General features: G+C 40.5%; 2 protein-coding genes across 5 annotated transcripts in view; one reads left to right on the plus strand and one right to left on the minus strand.

The window, feature by feature from the left end:
- The window catches only part of LOC136857155 (ubiquitin-conjugating enzyme E2 W), a 335,437-nt gene extending 330,645 nt beyond the window's left edge, over positions 1-4,792 (minus strand). For all 4 annotated transcript variants that reach the window (XM_067135584.1, XM_067135581.2, XM_067135582.2 and 1 more), the window contains exon 1: positions 4,756-4,792. In XM_067135584.1, coding sequence (XP_066991685.1) covers positions 4,756-4,779 — 24 coding nt within the window. In that variant the 5' untranslated portion in view covers positions 4,780-4,792. The remainder of the gene's footprint in view (positions 1-4,755) is intronic.
- A 14-nt stretch (positions 4,793-4,806) lies between these two features.
- The window catches only part of LOC136857156 (putative inositol monophosphatase 3), an 88,993-nt gene continuing 74,134 nt past the window's right edge, over positions 4,807-19,665 (plus strand). The window contains exon 1 of the mRNA XM_067135586.2: positions 4,807-5,415. Within this exon, the coding sequence (XP_066991687.1) occupies positions 5,059-5,415 (357 nt within the window). The 5' untranslated portion in view covers positions 4,807-5,058. The remainder of the gene's footprint in view (positions 5,416-19,665) is intronic.

Raw genomic sequence — 19,665 nt, forward strand, 5'->3', positions numbered from 1 at the left:
GGTTAACGGCAGGAAGGGCATTCAGTCGTAGAAATCGCTAAGAATATTCATCTCACTTCCGTCTCATGCAGAAGGTTTTCTGTCTCAAAATAACTCGATTACAACACAGTAAAAGTATACTTTGTCAAAGTAAAAAGAGAAGGAAGGTTGCAATTTAAATGTATTAATGTTTTGTGGGGAACCCATTCTCAAAATTTCCTAAAAGCTTCTTGGCATGGATGCAGGGATCTTGGACTATTCCTCTAATATCACTTTCTTCCTTCCTTCCTTATGGAGGGCTGCTGAAGTTTAACTTTCAGCTAGATCGTAGATAATCTGAAACCGGTACATTTTTGCCTGGTGACTGGGGCGGGCTTTCTAACATCTTGGAGCAGTTGTAAAGAAGCCAGTTATGTACTTTCAGGGCCTTACATTTAGGATCATTGTTCTTATAAAATATGAATATATTATTTATCCCTAGTTCTTTGTTCTAGACAACACATTCTTTTAAAAAAATGTTTAGGTACAGTGTACATTCTGGTCCATGGTACCTTAGTGAACTCGTAAATTATCGACCCAACAAGCAGCCATAGAATCCCATAATCATAACTGATTCCCCACAGCGTTTCATATAAGGTCATGGATGCCTGTATTTGGCTTACTCTTCTTTTCTAAACCAAACTTGTGAGTGAAATGAACCATTTTCCAAATTGGAATTAAAAAAAAAAAATGTGCTACACACCAAACTCTGTTCTCATTCTGTTAACATCGTTAACTAAAAGTTTCCTAACCACTCAGCAATGGATGTTGTGCCTTATCAACACATTTCTCACTGTTTCAGGATGACATTTCTTATCTAAACACAAAGCCAACTTAGGTGCGGATAATTTTGGATCTGTACGGGACACTGTCAAGAGCCCTGTGGTCTTGCCTATTGGTGCAAGTCATTTGTTTTCCCTTAAACTGCCCCATGTTAATGTCAAGTCATCCTTTGTAGGACGTACCCTAGCAATCTCCGACACTGTTGTCCTTCACAACTGACGTTGCAGCCAACGGCTGATATATTGTTATCTATACCATCACTGAACATTGTTTTTCTTTTGACTTTCCCACTGTAATATGTCAATTTTGTATCTTAGTATTTGCAATTTAATTACAAATCAGGTACCTGATTTATGCCTAGAGGTGGTACTATGACTGACGATGCCCTCAAGGAAGGGTGGAACATGTCTCATATGGAAATAATAATAAATTACTAAATGTCTGTCCGACTCGTTTGGCCGAATGGTCAGCGTACTGGCCTTCGGTTCAGAGGGTCCCGGGTTCGATTCCCGGTCGGGTCGGGGATTTTAACCTTAATTGGTTAATTCCAATGGTCCGGGGGCTGGGTGTTTGTGCTATCCCCAACATCCCTGCAACTCACACACCACACACAACACTATCCTCCACCACAATAACACGCAGTTACCTACAAAAGGCAGATGCCGCCCACCCTCATCGGAGGGTCTGCCTTACACGGGCTGCACTCGGCTAGAAATAGCCACACGAAATTATTACTAAATGTTTAAAATTTCTAATGTATTGAATAAGTGACAAACTTTTTTGCATCCTACGTATAGTATCTTCAATACGGATCAATAATGACATTTATCACTTGTAATTTTGGATCAGTCCTCACTTCGTTGGGGAATCAGTGTTCATGCCTATTACTGAACATTTCTGGCTTATTTACGAGTGTTTTGTGTTCTTTCAAACGTTTTATAGCACCTTGTACACTGTAATGGAATCTACACCAACCTGGCGATTTCTTTCAATTCTATTTTCGCCGATGATGGTCGGTGATCAGCTCATGTTCACTAGTGGAACTTCGACGACCCATGGTAGCCACAGAGTGAAACCAAGTGAAACATGACTTCACAGGAGATCGACTTAGAATGAATGGGAGATTAATTTTCCATTTGTTTTTGTTTCCTCTAGAATTGCACAGTGCACTTTTAACTTTGACATTGGACTGTCGCAAAGAGAAGTACCGTATATTATTTATTTTACTTGTAATACGTTGCTGCATTTAATTGTACAGTGACTCGCATAATTATTAGGACAGACACGATTTATTATAGTTTCCTTTTTATTAGTGGTTTCAATAATAATAATAATAATAATAATAATAATAATAATAATAATAATAATAATAATAATAAGGCACTGATATAAATTAGATACAAGTTTCTGTAAGGAATATACAGTACAAACTAAACGTCTATCATTCTTCTAATGAACACTGTCAATGAAAATATAATAATTTTAAAAAATCAAAACCAATATTGCACAAAATTATTCGGACACTTTCCGTTTTACTTATGGTCCTAAAGGTTCAGTATATGGTGGGCTTTCCTTTCATTTTAATTACCGGTACTTCCCTGAGTCGACTTGGCATGCTCTCCACTAATTTCCGGGTGTAATCAGGAGATATCTTCTGCCACTCTTCTTGAAGTCTGGTTTTTCAGTTGTTCTCTAGATGTGATTGTTGCTTTCCTTATTTCATTATCAAGTTTGTCCCAAAAGATTCTCAATCACATTCAAGTCTGGCGAGTGAGGGGGAGGATGAAATACCTTTGGACAATTAAACAATAACCACATCCTTACATTCCAGGCCATATGCTTTGGTTCGTTATCTTAAAATGTTCAACAATCCCCGTCTTTTCGGCACTCTTTTTCATATTGTCCATAAGTATTCTATAAAGTATTCAACGGGGTCCATTTTACCCTCAATAAAAACCAATTCACCAACTCTATTCGCCGACATGCACCCCCACACCATTACATGTCCACCGCCGTGCTTCACAGCTGTTTTCACATTTTTCTCTTGAAGCTCAGTTCAGTATTAGGTCACCGCCAAACTGTTATCCTCCCATCAGACTGAAATATGCTAAATTTAGTTTCATCAGTAAATATAACGCCATTACACCACTCACTGTCTTCTCTAACATGCTTTTTGACAAAAAAAAACATTCTCTTTCTTCGATTTACTCGATTTATGAACTCTCCGTATTGTTTCGGGACGCACTTTCTTTCCGGTGTCTGCGGCAATTTTCATAGCGAGTTTGGAACACTTAACTTCGGTTCCTTTTTCGTTTTTCTGATGATATAAAATCCTATCTTCCTCCCGGAATCAAATCAGAGACTGTACTTTTCTTCATATGTAACATTTCAGCAATTTTACGACAACTTGTACCTTTAGCATGGTGAAAAATTACTAGCTGCCGCTGTTCGAATGTGCTCTCTCTTCTTCTGCGGCTCATTATCACTTACACAGCACTCTAACTCACTGTTTACGTTCACATGTCAGTGGCTCTTCTATCATACACACGACCTCTGCACGGCAACTAACTTGTGTCCGAATAATTTTGTTGGAGCACGTTAATTGCGTTCTGAGGTTCCGAAGTCACTGGTTCTCTCCTGTTTTCTATAAGTACACATTTCAACGCCGTGTTGAATCTGTCAAACTGGATTCTGTCAGAAACTAGTTTGCGCGTACAATATAATTAACGTGTCCGAATAATTATGTGGGTCACTGTATATCTCCTACAGCATTTGGTAGAAAGCTTTGGTTATTGCAGACAATTCTGTCTGAGCCTACGCTATAGGAAATAATTTCTAATGCAAATTACACACTGGAAAACATGCTAAAATCTTGTTTACAAAATGTGTAAACACAATCTAATGTTGACACAATTCGTACCGGTTTTATCTTAGGTACTTAAGTGGTTTGCGAAAGAGTCTGGAGCCCATACAGTAGCGTCTTTCGAGATCCGAATTTTTTTTTTTTGAAATGAAGCATCTACTTCCAAGCTATTGGCCTAGGCAAAGTTGTACTATTTACACTATTACTAGCGGCAAAACTGGGTGACACTCTACTTTCCAATTAGCTTGCCAAGCGTTAATTTAAATTCTGAAAGAGCAAGTTCAATCAAATTTTTTAATAAATAGTATCCATTTAAATACAGTTTGAGCTAGTACTCGGCAGAGAAGGTACTTTTCGTTAGTGGTCTTGGTAGCTGCTGAACTGGCGTTAAAAACAGACGGAATACTTGTTGAATCCACAAAGCATACATATGTTCAAGGTTTTAGAGCAAAACTGTGTTTTTACAGAAGAATTACGTTTATTACTAAAATCCCCAGGATATTAATTCTAAATATGCAATACAGCTTCAGTGTAGGACAGCAGAATAAATGCCTTCAGTTTCACTTAAATAGTAAAACTCCAATCAGCTGGCCTGATGATTAAAGGAGAATTTATTTCCTGTTTCAACACTGACAAGAAGGAAACAAACTATTGAAATACTTCCTTCATAAATAGGGACTAGCCTACCATTGTGATTGTGGTAGGTTAGAAATAAACACATGTAATTACAATGCACTACGGGGCAAAAGAAACGCAGGATTGGGACAGTAGTGCGTAACAGGTCACCTTGTACCATATAATGTGCGGATGTTAGTAATACTGTTCATTTTCTCTCAGATAGCAGTTTACAGCAACTTTAAAATTCAGGTGAAACTTCAAAATTGTAGACCATTAATTCATGCATTCAATTGTTTTCGTTAAGATGCGTCAAGCATGACGTTTATAAAGTAATTAATTCACTTTTCCGACGATAAAACAGTTCAATTACAAAATAAGCTAATAAAAAACATTCATGGTTACATGATGGATTCACGTAACGGCAGAAAGACCGCTATTTCATGTCATATAGGGTAAATAATTGCATAACTTACCTCTGACGGTGACATGGATGCCATTATTTTCTCGCCGGTCAGCTGGGCAGCTGAAAAGTATGAAGGTAGTGTTGCGTCAAAATGGCTGCTGGTGGCTATTCCGAACGATTACCAACAGATGAAATGTCATAAACTGTTCTTTCTTAGCTATGTGCAGCGCACTCGTCGTCTAGGAACCAACAGAAAATTGTGAATATAGTGTGATAATCCATTTCCAATTTTCTCGACTAGTGCTTAGTGTTGTTTGGAATAGATTTGCTTATTTTGGTTATTTGGACTTCAGTTCAAAATCAAAATTTAAAGATGAATTTTGGTGGTACCATCAGGCTTAATCGTGTAGGGTTGTGTATTATTATAGGGGGTTGTATATCGTTGTTTCTTTATTTAAATACATACAATAAAATACACACTTCAGAGGATACAAAAACAGAGACTGGTAAGAGTGTAAATTCTGTTAATCTTCGAAAACTTTTAATTGCTTCCATAGAAGTGGCTGAAAAGGGCGGAAAGAAAGTGGTAGCTATTCGGAAAGAACATGATATTAAAGAAGAAATAAAAGGAAAACTCCAAGGAGGGGTAGATGATCCTGTCACAAAAGCTGACTTGCAGTCTCACTGCATCATGTATTACAGCATCAAACAGGGCTTTCCAAAACTTAAGGTGAGATTATATTGTACATTAGTATAATTCCCAGCTTCTCCTCATCCTAGATTTTAGCGTTCACTTTCCTAATTCAAGTTGTGCTTTTGTACATTGTGTAAATTCAACTGCAGTTTGCAAGAGTGATGGTTCTAGATGGTGATTTTAACAACTGTCATCTATATCATAGGTACCAAGTCAATTGATAACTTAGGTGGCATGTAGTTCTCGCCTTTTGTATATTCATCTATGCGATGAGCTGAGCAGTACTAAGTATCTCACCCTCTCTCTCTCTCTCTCTCTCTCTCTCTCTCTCCTCAGAAGTACTTAGCCTAGTGTGGTGAGGGATCCTAAAAATGAGACGAAAACATTTCAAAAAGTGATAGGCCTACAGCCTGGTTTTTCAAAAATGTCATAAATGCTATGAAAATAAAGCAACAGAAAATGTGGTTGTGCAAGTGTATCTTCTTTTACATGCTGTGTCTCATTTTTTTATTTTATTTTTTATAATCTGCTTTACTTCACACCGACACAAATAGGTCATATAGCTACGATGGGATAGGAAAAGGCTAGGAGTGTTAAGGAAGCGGCCATGGCTTTAATTCAGGTACAGCCCCAGCATTTGCCTCGTGGGAAAATGCGAAACACGGAAAACTATGTTCAGGGCTGCCGACAGTGGGGTTCAAACCCACTATCTCCTGGATGCAAGCTCACAGTTGTGCACCCCTAACTGCATGGCCAATTCGCCCGGTGTGTCTCCTTTTAAGATCTCAGGTTTACTGCCTGTGGTATTTGCAGAGAAATCCCACATGTATCATATTTAGGAAAACTAACACTTTTAGAATTTTCAGCCCAAAATATGATACAGCATTATTATTTCTTCTAGGCTAAATTTACTGTGATTAATTAGTCAGTAAGTAGCTAATGTTACCTAATTAAAACTATACTGTTCAAAAGAATTAGTGGGGCATGTTTCCGAATGCTTGGTATGTTAAATTACTTTTGACACAGTTGGTACCAGTGGCCTCATTCCATAGACTGAGATCTTGTGTATTGAAAGCAGGAAACATCTGAGTCATACTGTCTCTATATTGTCATCTCTGCAGTTCAGTACTAGGAGACCCCTGAAAACAAAGTGATTACGTGTGTGTTATAGTGAGGTAAATAGATTGAAGTTGTCATTTGCAGAGTTCGTGTACCATCGAGCCTATACAATGAGACGTTTTAATGATGTATAAGTTGCAAGAACAGTCATTTTGATCCAGGAAGGGTGTACTTTTCATCGTGTTGCTGTCTGCCATCGGTTATTGAATCTGTATGAGACAGGTCTGTTCACCAGGCAGGTTGGACTAGGTCATCGTCGAATCACAATCCAAACTGACTACCGATATTTAGTATTTGCTGCATTGTGTTCTCATGCTGCTAGTGCTAGAGAACTGCAACAAGATCTCAAAAGGGCAACAGGAGTCACATTATCTGATCAGACTGTAAGGATCAGGTTACACAAAAGGAACCCCAGACGACCTGTTTGAGTGCCTCACGTAAGCGGCAACATCAAGCAGCTTGCATTCTGTTTGCCCATAACCATGTCAAGTGGCAACTTTGCCATTGGAGAGCTGTGTTGTTCACAGATGAGTTATGGTTTGCCCTGACTCAAAGTGATAGCATGTATGTGTATGGGGAAGTGAGCATTACTTGCTGAATGTTGTACAAGTGGACAGATTTGGACAAGGGTGTGTTATGGTGTGGGGTAGCATTAGTGCTGACAGCCATACAGATCTCATCGTCCGTGGCTGCCTTTCTGCCAGGAAGTACATCAGCCAGTTCTTTATAGATCATGTGGTGGTTGCTGCATACAGTGTTAACCCTGAATTCCTTCTCTTAAACGACAATGCCAGGATGCACGTAGCGGACAACACCAGGGACGTCTTGAGAAGGCTTCACATTCAAATGATGAAATGGCCAGTGGCGAGTCCTGACCTGAATCCAATTGAGCACATGTGGGACATGCTTGACAGATGTAGTAATGTTCATCTTGTTGCACCATGGACTCTCCAGGAACTCGTTGAAGAATAGGAATGGACATTGCAGAGTCACCTCCGTAGACTTGTACAGAGAGTGCCACATAGAGGTCAGGCTATCAAAAAGGCTTACTAAAACTCTCAAACTCAGAAGAAAACCAAACTGGACAACGGGATGAACGGTTATTCTCACTTTGTTTTCAACGCTGTTTCGATATTTAAGTTTGTTACTTGTAAAAATGAATTAGAATCAAATTAAATTTCATTGTGTAATTTATTTGTAAAGAATACAGGTAACTTATATCTGGTAGCATTGCTAGTTGTAATTTATTGTTCTATGCAGTACGATGTAGGTCACGTTAAAAAATGTGATCATCCAGTACTTTGATAGTGTACCGGTATTTGAAAAATTAAAATATTCATTTCGGCTTCAGAATAACATCAAAATTTGTGATTTGATATTGTATTTAGACATGTTATTATACTAGGAATATTGTCTACTTTGCTGAAAAGGTGGGATACTGACTGAAGTATGGTCAGGGATTTAAATGAGACTACTGTTCAGAGTGGGTACTGTTTATGGGGAAGCTGGGAGTGAGGTTAGTAGATCCTAATGGCTAGATAGAATGTCAAAATAAGCACTCAGATGGCCTTCCTTTGAACTGCATTGGTATGTATAAATTACGAGGTTTGTTTACATGGGTTATATGGAGGTATATTCAAGGAAACAAGGTGTACTAGGGAGTATTGATGAGAGTACAGGGATTTGGAATTCAAGTAAGGTTGTTAGTGTTAAACTGTCTTAAGTGTTATAAGCAAAGGAACAGATTAGAGGAGAGATCCTTATTTGGACTATGTGTAAGTAGGGTAGTATCCAGCTTCATGAATTTACCAAGCTCAGAACATTTTAAGCAAGCCACAGACATATAGGAGTAACGGAGTCCCACAGGTGACAGGTGAGGGACTCCTTGGAAATAACTTGGCGAATGAAATGGAATTGATCAGTTGATGATGGCAAAGATAATTGATTATCATATGAATTTTAGTGAAAAATGGAAGTGTATGTATAGGTACTTTAAGACAGAAGCAGGTTCCAGAAAGGCCATTCCAAGATTCATTAATTATCAAGGGGAGTGTATATGCAATGATATACATAAGGCAGAACTATTTAGTCAGTAGTATGATAAGGATAATGTCCCAGTAGATGAAGTGATCAATAGAGTTGCTATAGTAGTCCCAGTGTACAAAGTAAAGGGTGATAAACATAAAGTGGATAATTACAGGTATTCTGCTTGACATGTGTTGCATGTAAGCTCTGGGATAGCATTCTTTGTGATATATTAAACATATTTGCAAAATTGTTTACTGTTTGAATATTTTAATAGAAGACAGTTTAGGTTTAGGACAGGTTATTCCAGTAGGATTTGAGCAAGATATAGCAGATATTTTAGATTCAGGAGGTCAGTTGGACCATATCACTATTGACCTTTTGATGGGGGGTGATCATGGTAGACTACTGACAGGAATGAGGCTGTTAGACTATGCAAAACTTGTTTGAATGGGTTGCTAAATTTCTGGAAAATAGAAGGGTAGAGTGGATGGAATAGTTGTTAAGCATTATCTGATCCTGCGATGATTTGTGGGGGGAGTGGCGGTGTGTTCTGCTAGGCAGTGTTATTATACCTTTATGTTCTCTTATATACACTGACTGACAGAGCAAATGCAACACCAAGAAGGAGTGGTCAGAACTTTATGCCAATTGCAGGGTAGACTGACGTCACTGAGGTATGCTCATGATGTGAAATGCGCCACTGTGCTGCGCACGTAGCGAACGATAAATGGGACACGGCGTTGGCGAATGCCCCACTTCGTACCGTGATTTCTCAGCCGACAGTCATTGTAGAACGTGTTGTTGTGTGCCACAGGACACGTGTATAGCTAAGAATGCCAGGCCGCCGTCAACAGAGGCATTTCCAGCAGACAGACGACTTTACGAGGGGTATGGTGATCGGGCTGAGAAGGGCAGGTTGGTCGCTTCGTCAAATCACAGCCGATACCCATAGGGATGTGTCCACGGTGCAGCGCCTGTGGCGAAGATGGTTGGCGCAGGGACATGTGGCACGTGCGAGGGGTCCAGGCGCAGCCCGAGTGACGTCAGCACACGAGGATCGGCGCATCCGCCGCCAAGCGGTGGCAGCCCCGCACGCCACGTCAACCGCCATTCTTCAGCATGTGCAAGACACCCTGGCTGTTCCAATATCGACCAGAACAATTTCCCGTCGATTGGTTGAAGGAGGCCTGCACTCCCGGCGTCCCCTCAGAAGACTACCATTGACTCCACAGCATAGACGTGCACGCCTGGCATGGTGCCGGGCTAGAGCGACTGGGATGAGGGAATGGCGGAACGTCGTGTTCTCCGATGAGTCACGCTTCTGTTCTGTCGGTGATAGTCACCGCAGACGAGTGTGGCGTCGGCGTGGAGAAAGGTCAAATCCGGCAGTAACTGTGGAGCGCCCTACCGCTAGACAACGCGGCATCGTGGTTTGGGGCGCTATTGCGTATGATTCCACGTCACCTCTAGTGCGTATTCAAGGCACGTTAAATGCCCACCGCTACGTGCAGCATGTGCTGCGGCTGGTGGCACTCCCGTACCTTCAGGGGCTGCCCAATGCTCTGTTTCAGCAGGATAATGCCCGCCCACACACTGCTCGCATCTCCCAACAGGCTCTACGAGGTGTACAGATGCTTCCGTGGCCAGCGTACTCTCCGGATCTCTCACCAATCGAACACGTGTGGGATCTCATTGGACGCCGTTTGCAAACTCTGCCCCAGCCTCGTACGGACGACCAACTGTGGCAAATGGTTGACAGAGAATGGAGAACCATCCCTCAGGACACCATCCGCACTCTTATTGACTCTGTACCTCGACGTGTTTCTGCGTGCATCGCCGCTCGCGGTGGTCCTACATCCTACTGAGTCGATGCCGTGCGCATTGTGTAACCTGCATATCGGTTTGAAATAAACATCAATTATTCTTCCGTGCCGTCTCTGTTTTTTACCCAACTTTCATCCCTTTCGAACCACTCCTCCTTGGTGTTGCATTGTCACTGTCAGTCAGTGTATATAAATTATATGAGTAGAGAACTGGAGTCACAGATAAGACCTCTTTTGGGTGATACTAAAAAATAACATTGCCATGGGCGAAGCTTATGTAGTACGCATTTCTGTCGCTAGGCGAGTATAGCGCAACTCGTTGCCAGTTCAGTGCCGCCTATGTTGTCGACCTGACTTGTTATGTTCATGTGTGGTGATTGTTTTTGCTGGCGCTGTTTTGTTCTTGTTTCTTTTTTTTTTTTAATGGCAAGTTTAAGTGAGTAATGATAATGTCCAGCTGTGAAATTTTGTTTTCTGCTCAGTAGAAGTGCTGCTGGAACTGTTTCAATGTTGAATATAGTTTACAAAGATGACGCTATGGGAAAACTCAAGTGTACAAGTGGTTTGCTCGGTTTAAAAATGGCAACATGTTGATGATGATTCTGGACGTCCATCAACTGCCTGAATCGACGAAAATGTTGAAATTTTTTTTAGATCTTGTGCTCACAGACTGTTGACAGACAATTGATCAACTGTCAGAGATTAGTGGGTTATCTTAGAGCTCAGTTCAGCAAATTTTAACGGAAGATTTGGGAATGAAAATGGTTGCTGCCATGTTTGTTCCTTGGGGTCTGACTGACAATCAAAAAGAACGTAGAGTTGAAACATGTCGTGTTTTGAAACAACAGCTTGAAACTGATCCAGATTTTCTGTCGAAGTTCATTACTGGTGATGAGTCATGGTGCTATGGATACGACCCAGAAACAAAGCAACAGTCAAGCCACTGGAGGACATCCTTGTCACCCTGTCCAAAAAAATGTCGTCAAGTCAAATCAAGCATCAGAACAGTGCTGATTTGCATTCTTGATGCCAAGGGCATAGTTCATTCAGAGTTTGTTCCCCCAGGTGAGACCGTCATTCAAACCTTTTATTCGGAAGTTTTAAGAAGATTGTGCAGCAATGTTTGTCAGAAAAGACCCAATTCATGGCAGACAGGAGACTGGTTCTTCCACCACGACAACCCACCTGCATACACAGCCATCTCTGTTAGTTTTTGGCTAAAAATGGCATGGTTCCGCTGCCCCATGCATCTTACTTGCCTGACCTGGCGCCATATGACTTTTTCTTATTTCCACCCATGAAAAGGGGCATGAAAAGACAGATTTAGCAACATTGAAGAGGTCAAGGAGAAAATGAGGGAGGAGCTGTTTTTGAAGGGGATAAGGTTGTTTTGTAAAAAAATTGAAAATATCCTTGCTTTTAAAAAATAATTCCTTTTTTTTTTTTTACAGGGTACTCCTCTTAGAGTAATACATTATTTATGGAATTATGAATGTTGTGAGATGGAAACAGTATGATGATAAACGGGGTGAAAAGTCTGGTTATAAATTTCACCTTGAGGAATAATCCCCTCGGTTTTAATTAAGGCCTACTGTGTTGATGGGGTGAATGTACCTCATGGGGATCGCTGTAAGTACCTAGTTTTTAATATGCTCACTGGCATGAAAAATGCAACTCTTCAAATCTTTAAAAGTACTTTTTAAATTCAAATCTTTTTTGGCACTAATCTACTAATTTAGGATAAAATGCTATGGTCCTTAAGATCCCTGACATATACAAAAGAATATCTTATAAGTTATAAATAATAAGATCGAATTAAGCCAGAGATACAAAGTAACACATACGGAGATACACTTCAAACATATTTTGAGGAAGGTTATGAAGTTAATTAATCATTGGTTTGGTTTTCTACACTTTACGGACTTCTCATCCTCAGAACCATGTATTAACGCCTCTTGCACCAGTCACAGCATCCAACCTTTCAGGCATGCTCCTAATCAATGCTGCAGTGTCCTCTTGAGGAATCATCGCCCATTCTGCTGTGGCCTTCCATACGTCCTTTTAGGGTGTCTGGATAGTGCTAAAGGACCCCTCTCCCCATCTGGTGCCATAGAAGCTCGATAGGATTCAAATCGGGGCTTTGAGCACGCCAAACTGTTACACGAATCACTGCTTAATGTAAGAACTGTTCCATACATCTCACAACATGTGGGCGTGCATTATCCTGCATTACTGTGAAACTGTTCATAATAAATGAAGCGAAAGGCACGACATACTCCAGAATAATATATAAGTAATAATAATAATAACGTAAATGTTTCCACCTTTTCAATACAATATATTCACAAAATTACAAAATTATACGGAACTAGTTTCGACCCATCTAGGGGTCATCATCAGCCGTATTGGAGCAAAGATCATTTGTGGCGAAATCCTAAGACAATATCCTTCACATAGCGATGTGCTGTAAGGTTCCCATGCTTCACAAAGACCAAATCAATACGCTCACTGACCCCTTGCGGTCATATTGATTCCTACCTTCACCATCAGAGAACCACCCTGAAAAGGTGTTGTGGGTGAGAATGTGCAAGGGGAATACCTTTCCCCACACCTTCTCCGGACCCTCTCCGTACTGTCAGGTGATCGCAGGCCAAATCATGACTCATTAGTGGACAGCACTTGCTCCCATTGTTGTATTGCCCAGTTATGATGTTCCCTTGTGAGATGCTGTCAAGCTGTGTGATGCTGTTTGGTGAGTTCTGGGCCTTTGGCGGGTATTCTGGATTGAAAATTGACTTCTTTGGGCAGTTCTCTCACTAATATTGACCCCTCAAACTCGGTGGAGTCGATTTCGTGCTTCAACAGCATTGGTGTGACGGTTCCAGAAAACTTAAAGCAGTAAAAAGTTCTCATCTCTTGCCGATGTTGCACTTCTCGGGCCTGAACCTCGTCTCCTTAAATAGCCTCCATCTTTCCTGTACAGTTCTGGAAATCATGGAAGATGTAGTTGACACCTTGGCTCTTGTGTTGACACTTCTGCAACGTAATGCATGCTGCGACCATCTTCCACCAAAACAACAGCTCCTGCAGCATAATGACAGAAATATCCTACAAACACACATGAACGAAAGGAGTACAATACAACACTACAACAATGAGTGCTTGGAGAGCAAGGAAACATTACTACTGCACATTCAGTGATGTGTTTCCAGGTTGCACAAGAGAAAAATTGCTAATGCAATAAACAATCCACACTTCGTTGTTTGATGATGATGATGATGATGATGATGCTTCTCGTTTAAAGGGGCCTAACATCGAGGTCATCGGCCCCTAATGGTATGAAATGAAATAACAAAAAAATTCAAATTCATCCACTGACTAAAATAAAATAAAAAGTCATGAAGAATGAATGGATGGACATGAACCCTACAAAGAAACAAACAAAAACAGTGGATCAGACTCAAAAAGAAGGTAGTTAATTAGAGTATTACTGACCAAGGGACCATTTATAAAGCACAATGATGCTTGATGACTGAAAGGGTGCTAAATTCACGCCTAAGGCCCCACAGAATGGTACATGTCGCGAGTAAAGTAGAACCATGGTATTTGTCATTTTGGGGTACTGATCAAAAGTAGCAAAGACTTACGGTGGTACACATAAGATGGTACTACTCACAAGTTTTGCAATTCGTACAGGGAACGCAGACGTATGGTGTTTCTCACACAATGGCGCCACTCATAGCCAACACAAACCGGTAAGGTTCCTCACCTAGGTGTACTAGTCACGGGCACCGGTATTCTCATGGTGTTCCTCACATAGTGGGTACCAATCACAGGCAACGCTGACCCACAGTGCCGCTCATATAGCGGTACAACTCACAGGCTACGCCCAGACCTGCGGTGTTGCTCACATGGGTACAACGCATGGGTACTGGAATCCACCAGGCCAGGCTTTTTACTGCAACTAATCACAAACCTATTTTGTACCAATTTAGTGATACTACTCGCAAGTACATGCAACCCATGGTGTTCACCGCATGATGGTACGAATCAAGAGTAGTTTCATGGTTCTAATTCAATCATCCCTTGGTCGCCCCTTGTAGTCGCCTCTTACGACAGGCAGGGGATACCGCGGGTGTATTCTACATGTGCGTCCCCCACCCACAGGGGGTAGTGTGTTTAGTCCGCGAGAGGTATTTTATTTCCCTCAAGTCCGCCGGCTAGCCGGTTAGGACCTCCCTATCCGCCACCTGGGACGCGCCACGTGGGAGTATCACCTCTCCCCCTGCTACGCCTGCATAGCAGGTTCGTAGACTTCGTTGTTTGATCACCAAACAAAGCGAACAACCTCCCCCATATGAAGCGTTGCATTTTTTGTGCCAGTGAATGTATAAGAACAGATCTTCATTAGGGGTAATCATGCAAGTGATGTTGTAAATAGAGGTTACAGATCTCTTAATATGGTTGTGATGGTATTTAGGGGTTGTGTAAGGATGTAAAGGAAAGGGCATGTAAGTCACTGGTAAAATCTCAGAGCATGGTTCCAGTTTATCCCTTTCAGACCGAGTACGCACAATTGTGCGGGTTCGTATTTTAGTTATCCCTGACCGTATTTGAAGTTTTTTCGGCGCTACACCGGACTGCAGTGATTGTGCAGGACACGTGGCGTGTATTTCAATTGATTTTAGTATGCGCTTGACCACCAGGGCGAAGGAAGAAGAGTTTAAAAAGCACAGTTGATCGGCGAGATGGCAGAAAGCAGTAGTGCCGAAAGTAAGTATTTATTTACTGCGTTTATATTAATCTAGAAGCTTTACTGAATACCGGAATATATTCAATGAAGTGTGTACATTGGTTAGTGAACGTAAATTTTGAAGCTACACCATCGTACGTGATACAACGAGGTTTTGAATTTTGATACGCACAATTGTGTGGGTCCTGTTTTTCGGATGTTAGTTTTTATTTTGTAAAATAAACTATTAATATGTGTATTGAGGAGCATTTTAGTCAGTTCTTGACGTACAAACAAAAATTCACACCTCCAGTTTTCTTTCAGGTCTGAAAGGGTTATGGGACCTTGACCAGGATTACTTGATTCGAGAAATGGAAAAGATCAAAAGGAAAGCAGCACGATTTATTCTGAGAAATTTCTGACAAAAGAGTAGTGTTATAAAAATGTTGCAAACTTTGGGCTGGGAAGACTTGAGAGTTAAGGGGACAAGCTGCTTGACCGAGTGGTATATTCTGAGCTGTCAGTGGAGAAGTGGGTGGCATGGAATGACATTAGTAGATGAACAAACTTGAATGGAGTTACTAAAAGTAGGACAAATCATAATGTGAAGATAAAGAATTCAAGAGGACAGATTGGGGAAAATATTTTATAGGAAGAGGTATTAAGGATTGTATAATTCACCAAGAGAGATGTTTGATGAATTACCAACTTCTTTGTAATCATTTAAGAAAAGACTAGTTAAACAATTGATAAGAAATCTACCACCTGGGCGACATCCTTAAATGCAGATGAGTGTTCATTGATTGATTGATTGATTGATTGATTGATTGATTGATTGATTGATTGATTGATTGATTGATTGATTGTATATGGCTTTTATTTGTGTGCCCAAGAAAAGTACTTTTTATCATCATATTGGATAAGCATGCATTTCTTAATTGGTTCCTACATATGGGAAACATTGATCCTATTTTTATAGCCATTCTATCTTTCAGAGCAGATACCACTCCTAACACAGATGTTCAGGCTGTTGGGAAGAGAGAGTACGTGTGAGTGTGTAAATATACCTTTGGCCCTTTTAAGTACAATGTAGTTGGTGGGACAAAGTTTGTAACTTAAGGTAGTAATAACTTGAATTTATCTATTCCTAGAAAAATCTAGAAGCTATAGACTGTTATGACCTAGCATTTATTCATGACCATTGGTTTAATTTGATGATTGCCAGCCTCTAGCTACGACAAAAGGACAAAAGTCTTAATCTAGAATTGTAACAACAAAGACAGAATACTATTTTTAATGTGAGCCGAGTAATGGGAGTGGAGATCAGTAATTTAACAGATAAAAATGTGATTAATAGTTTTCGCAGAGGAGAAATACATTGGTCTAAAATTCTAGGTACAATTTTGTCATTGGAGAAGAATTCAAAGTTAAGATCTGTATGCAGTTACTTGCTCTCGTTAACTGATTGGCTGATGATGACACAAAGTAGTGTCGAAACCGGTACCATAATAAGCATGTTGTGATATAATTTGCACAGCAAAATTGTATTGTATTGAAAAGGTGGATCCTTAAATATACCTTATTTTATTGTAATTGGAGAAGAATACAAGAGCAGTTTTCTGGATGGTCTTGTATCAGTATGGAGAGAGGGGGTGAACTGGAGTGATTAATGATCTTAAGGCTGGGGTGGGTCTGTACCTAAGATCTTGCTTATGTATGTTGGAGTCTTGCACAGCAAGGTGCTGGAAGGATTGAAATCAGTGTTACAGGTCATTGATTAGGAGCAATCATGAAATACTGTTCGTTGGATCTAGGTGTGATTAGTAATCACATAGCTGTTGACTTACATTCGGGAGATAGTGGGTTCGAACCCAACTGTCGACAGCCCTGAAGATGGTTTTCCATGGTTTCCCATTTTTACATGAGGCAAATGTTGGGGCTGTACCTTAATCAAGGCTACAGTCAATTCCTTCCCACTCCTTGCCTTTTCCTGTCCCATCATTGCCATATGTCCTATGGTTTTGGTGCAGTGTAAAAAAATAAAAAAGAACCTCATAATAATCTGGACATCAGAGTTGGAAAAATTTTCTAAGATCTATGGTGGCAGCGTAGGTACACGGTTACAGTGTTAACAGTCTGGCATTTTGAAGAAGGCATGAGAAAATTTGTTTGGATTTGATGTACTCTTGGTTTAGATGCAGTTATGGCTGCTTATGGTACGACTTGTTGGTACTTCTGATGGATGTTGTGCTCGTTACCTGCAGGTAATGGGTAAGACAACAGAGCCAGGTGGATATGGGGTTCACATTGTTTGTAATGAATGAGAATATTCTTGAGACCGAGCGAGTTGGTAATGCACTTTGGGTCCTGTAGTTGTTGGTTTGAATTCAAGAGATAATGGGTTCGAACCCCACTGTCAGCAGCCCTAAAGTTGGTTTTCTCTGGTTGCCCATTTTGATACCGGGCACATGCTGGGGTTTGTGCCTTATTTAAGACCACGCTTGCTTCCTTTACAGGCCAAGCGCTTTCCTATACCATTATCGCCATAAGGCCTGCCTGTGTCGGTGCAACATAAAGTAAATAGCAGGAAAGAAAAAAGAAAATTCTAGAGATTCAGTGAATGGCTTAACACAACTGTGGAGTACTTAAGAAGGTCCCGTTTGTAGGTCAACGATGAGAGAAGGATGAAGGCGTACGTCAAAAGCTGGGCTAAGTGGCTCAGATGGTTAAGGCGCTGGCTTTCTGAGCCCAAGTCCAGTGGTATTTGAAGATGTTTGGTAGATTTATTGGCCTGTAAAATAAAACTCCTACGGGACAAAATTCTGTCACCTTGGAATCTCCGAAAACCTTGAAAGTAGTTAGTGGGTCATAAAACCAGTAACATTATTGCTTACTTCAAATTTCTGTGGAAGTTCAGATTGCCAGGATGGTAGTTCGTTATGAAGAGTACACAGTAGGTTAGATTTCTTGGAGGGTATGATGCTCAAATTTATTATCTTGAAATTTGTTGAAGTTGTGTGAAGTAACCTGTCATTGATAAACTTCCTAGACAGGTAGACACGTGGTAGTTGTTGAAGTGATGGACTTCAGGTTTTGAGCAAATCACGTAAAATGGACACTAATTTGAGTTAAGGGAATTGAAGGAGGAAAAGTTGTTGATGTCAAGGTACAGTAGCAGAAAAGTGTACTTATCCCGCCGAGCTGAGTGGCTCAGACGGTTGAGGCGCTGGCCTTCTGACCCCAATCTGGCAGGTTTGATCCAGGCTCAGTCTGGTGGTATTTGAAGGTGCTTAGATACGTCAGCCTCGTGTCGGTAGATTTACTGGCACATAAAAGAACTCCTGTGGGACAAACTTCCAGCATCTCATTGTCTCCAAAAACCATTAAAGTAGGTTTTTTTTCTATTTGCTTTACATCGCACCAACACAGATAGGTCTTATGGTGATGATGGGACAAGAGAGGCTTAGGAATGGGAAGAAAGTGGCCGTGGCCTTAATTAAGGTACAGCCCCAGCATTTACTTGGTGTAAAAATGGGAAATCACGGAAAACCATCTTCAGAGCTGCCGACAGTGTGGTTCGAACCCACTATCTCCTGGGTGCGAGCTCACAGCTGCGCGCCCCTAATCACACGGCAAACTTGCCCGGTTGTTAAAGTAGTTAGTGGGATGTAAATAATATTATTATTATTATTATTATTATTATTATTATTATTATTATTATTATTATTATTATTTACCCCAGTGAACAACTTTCAGCTAAAGACTGAAAGGGTTCAGAGACAACAACATGCTTGTCGTGATTTTCTCTGGAAAGATAGTATTGCTGGGCTGAGTGTGTCTGATGGCAGAGCATTAGTTTTCGGAACCCAAGATAGTGGATCGAACCCCAACTCAATTGCACGTTATTTGAAGGTGTTCATGTCGGTACATTTACTGTACTAGCATATTGTAGAATTCCTGCGGGACAAAACTTACAACACATTGGCATCTTTGACAACCGTAGAAGTAGTTAGTACAATGTAAAACATCATCAAAATGTGTAGGTACTATTTAGCAAACAAAACCACAAGAATTCTTGTTTTCATACTCTTAGTACAACATCCATCAGCAAGTACCTTATATTCCCACGCAAGGTCCTGAGCACTTGAAAACAAATACATCTTTTAACTTAATGCACACTCCATCCACCTTGTAACGATTTGATGACTACCAATAAATAATTTCTTGAATATCATAAAATATATCATAAATAAAAATATGTAAATAAATAACATTACTCAAAAGCTTCATAAAATACTTGAAATAAATTAATAAAATATTTAATCGAAATGTCTGTAGTATGGGCGCCAGAGTTCACCAGAATGGATCCCTCAAATTTTGATAGAGCATGATAAACTTTATATCCCAGGGCATGTACATAATGCTGCGTACTGGTACATCTGCTACAGGCCTTACCTAACCTCCTGAAAACGACTAAATAGGTAGGAACTGCACCTAGGTTCATCAATAACTTCACTGATTCTAAAATAGCTAACTATATTCTTAACAAAATCCGTGCATGAGCACCTCATCAACACACAACAT

Source organism: Anabrus simplex, chromosome 1, assembly GCF_040414725.1.
Source record: "Anabrus simplex isolate iqAnaSimp1 chromosome 1, ASM4041472v1, whole genome shotgun sequence".
NCBI classification, from domain to species: domain Eukaryota; kingdom Metazoa; phylum Arthropoda; class Insecta; order Orthoptera; family Tettigoniidae; genus Anabrus; species Anabrus simplex.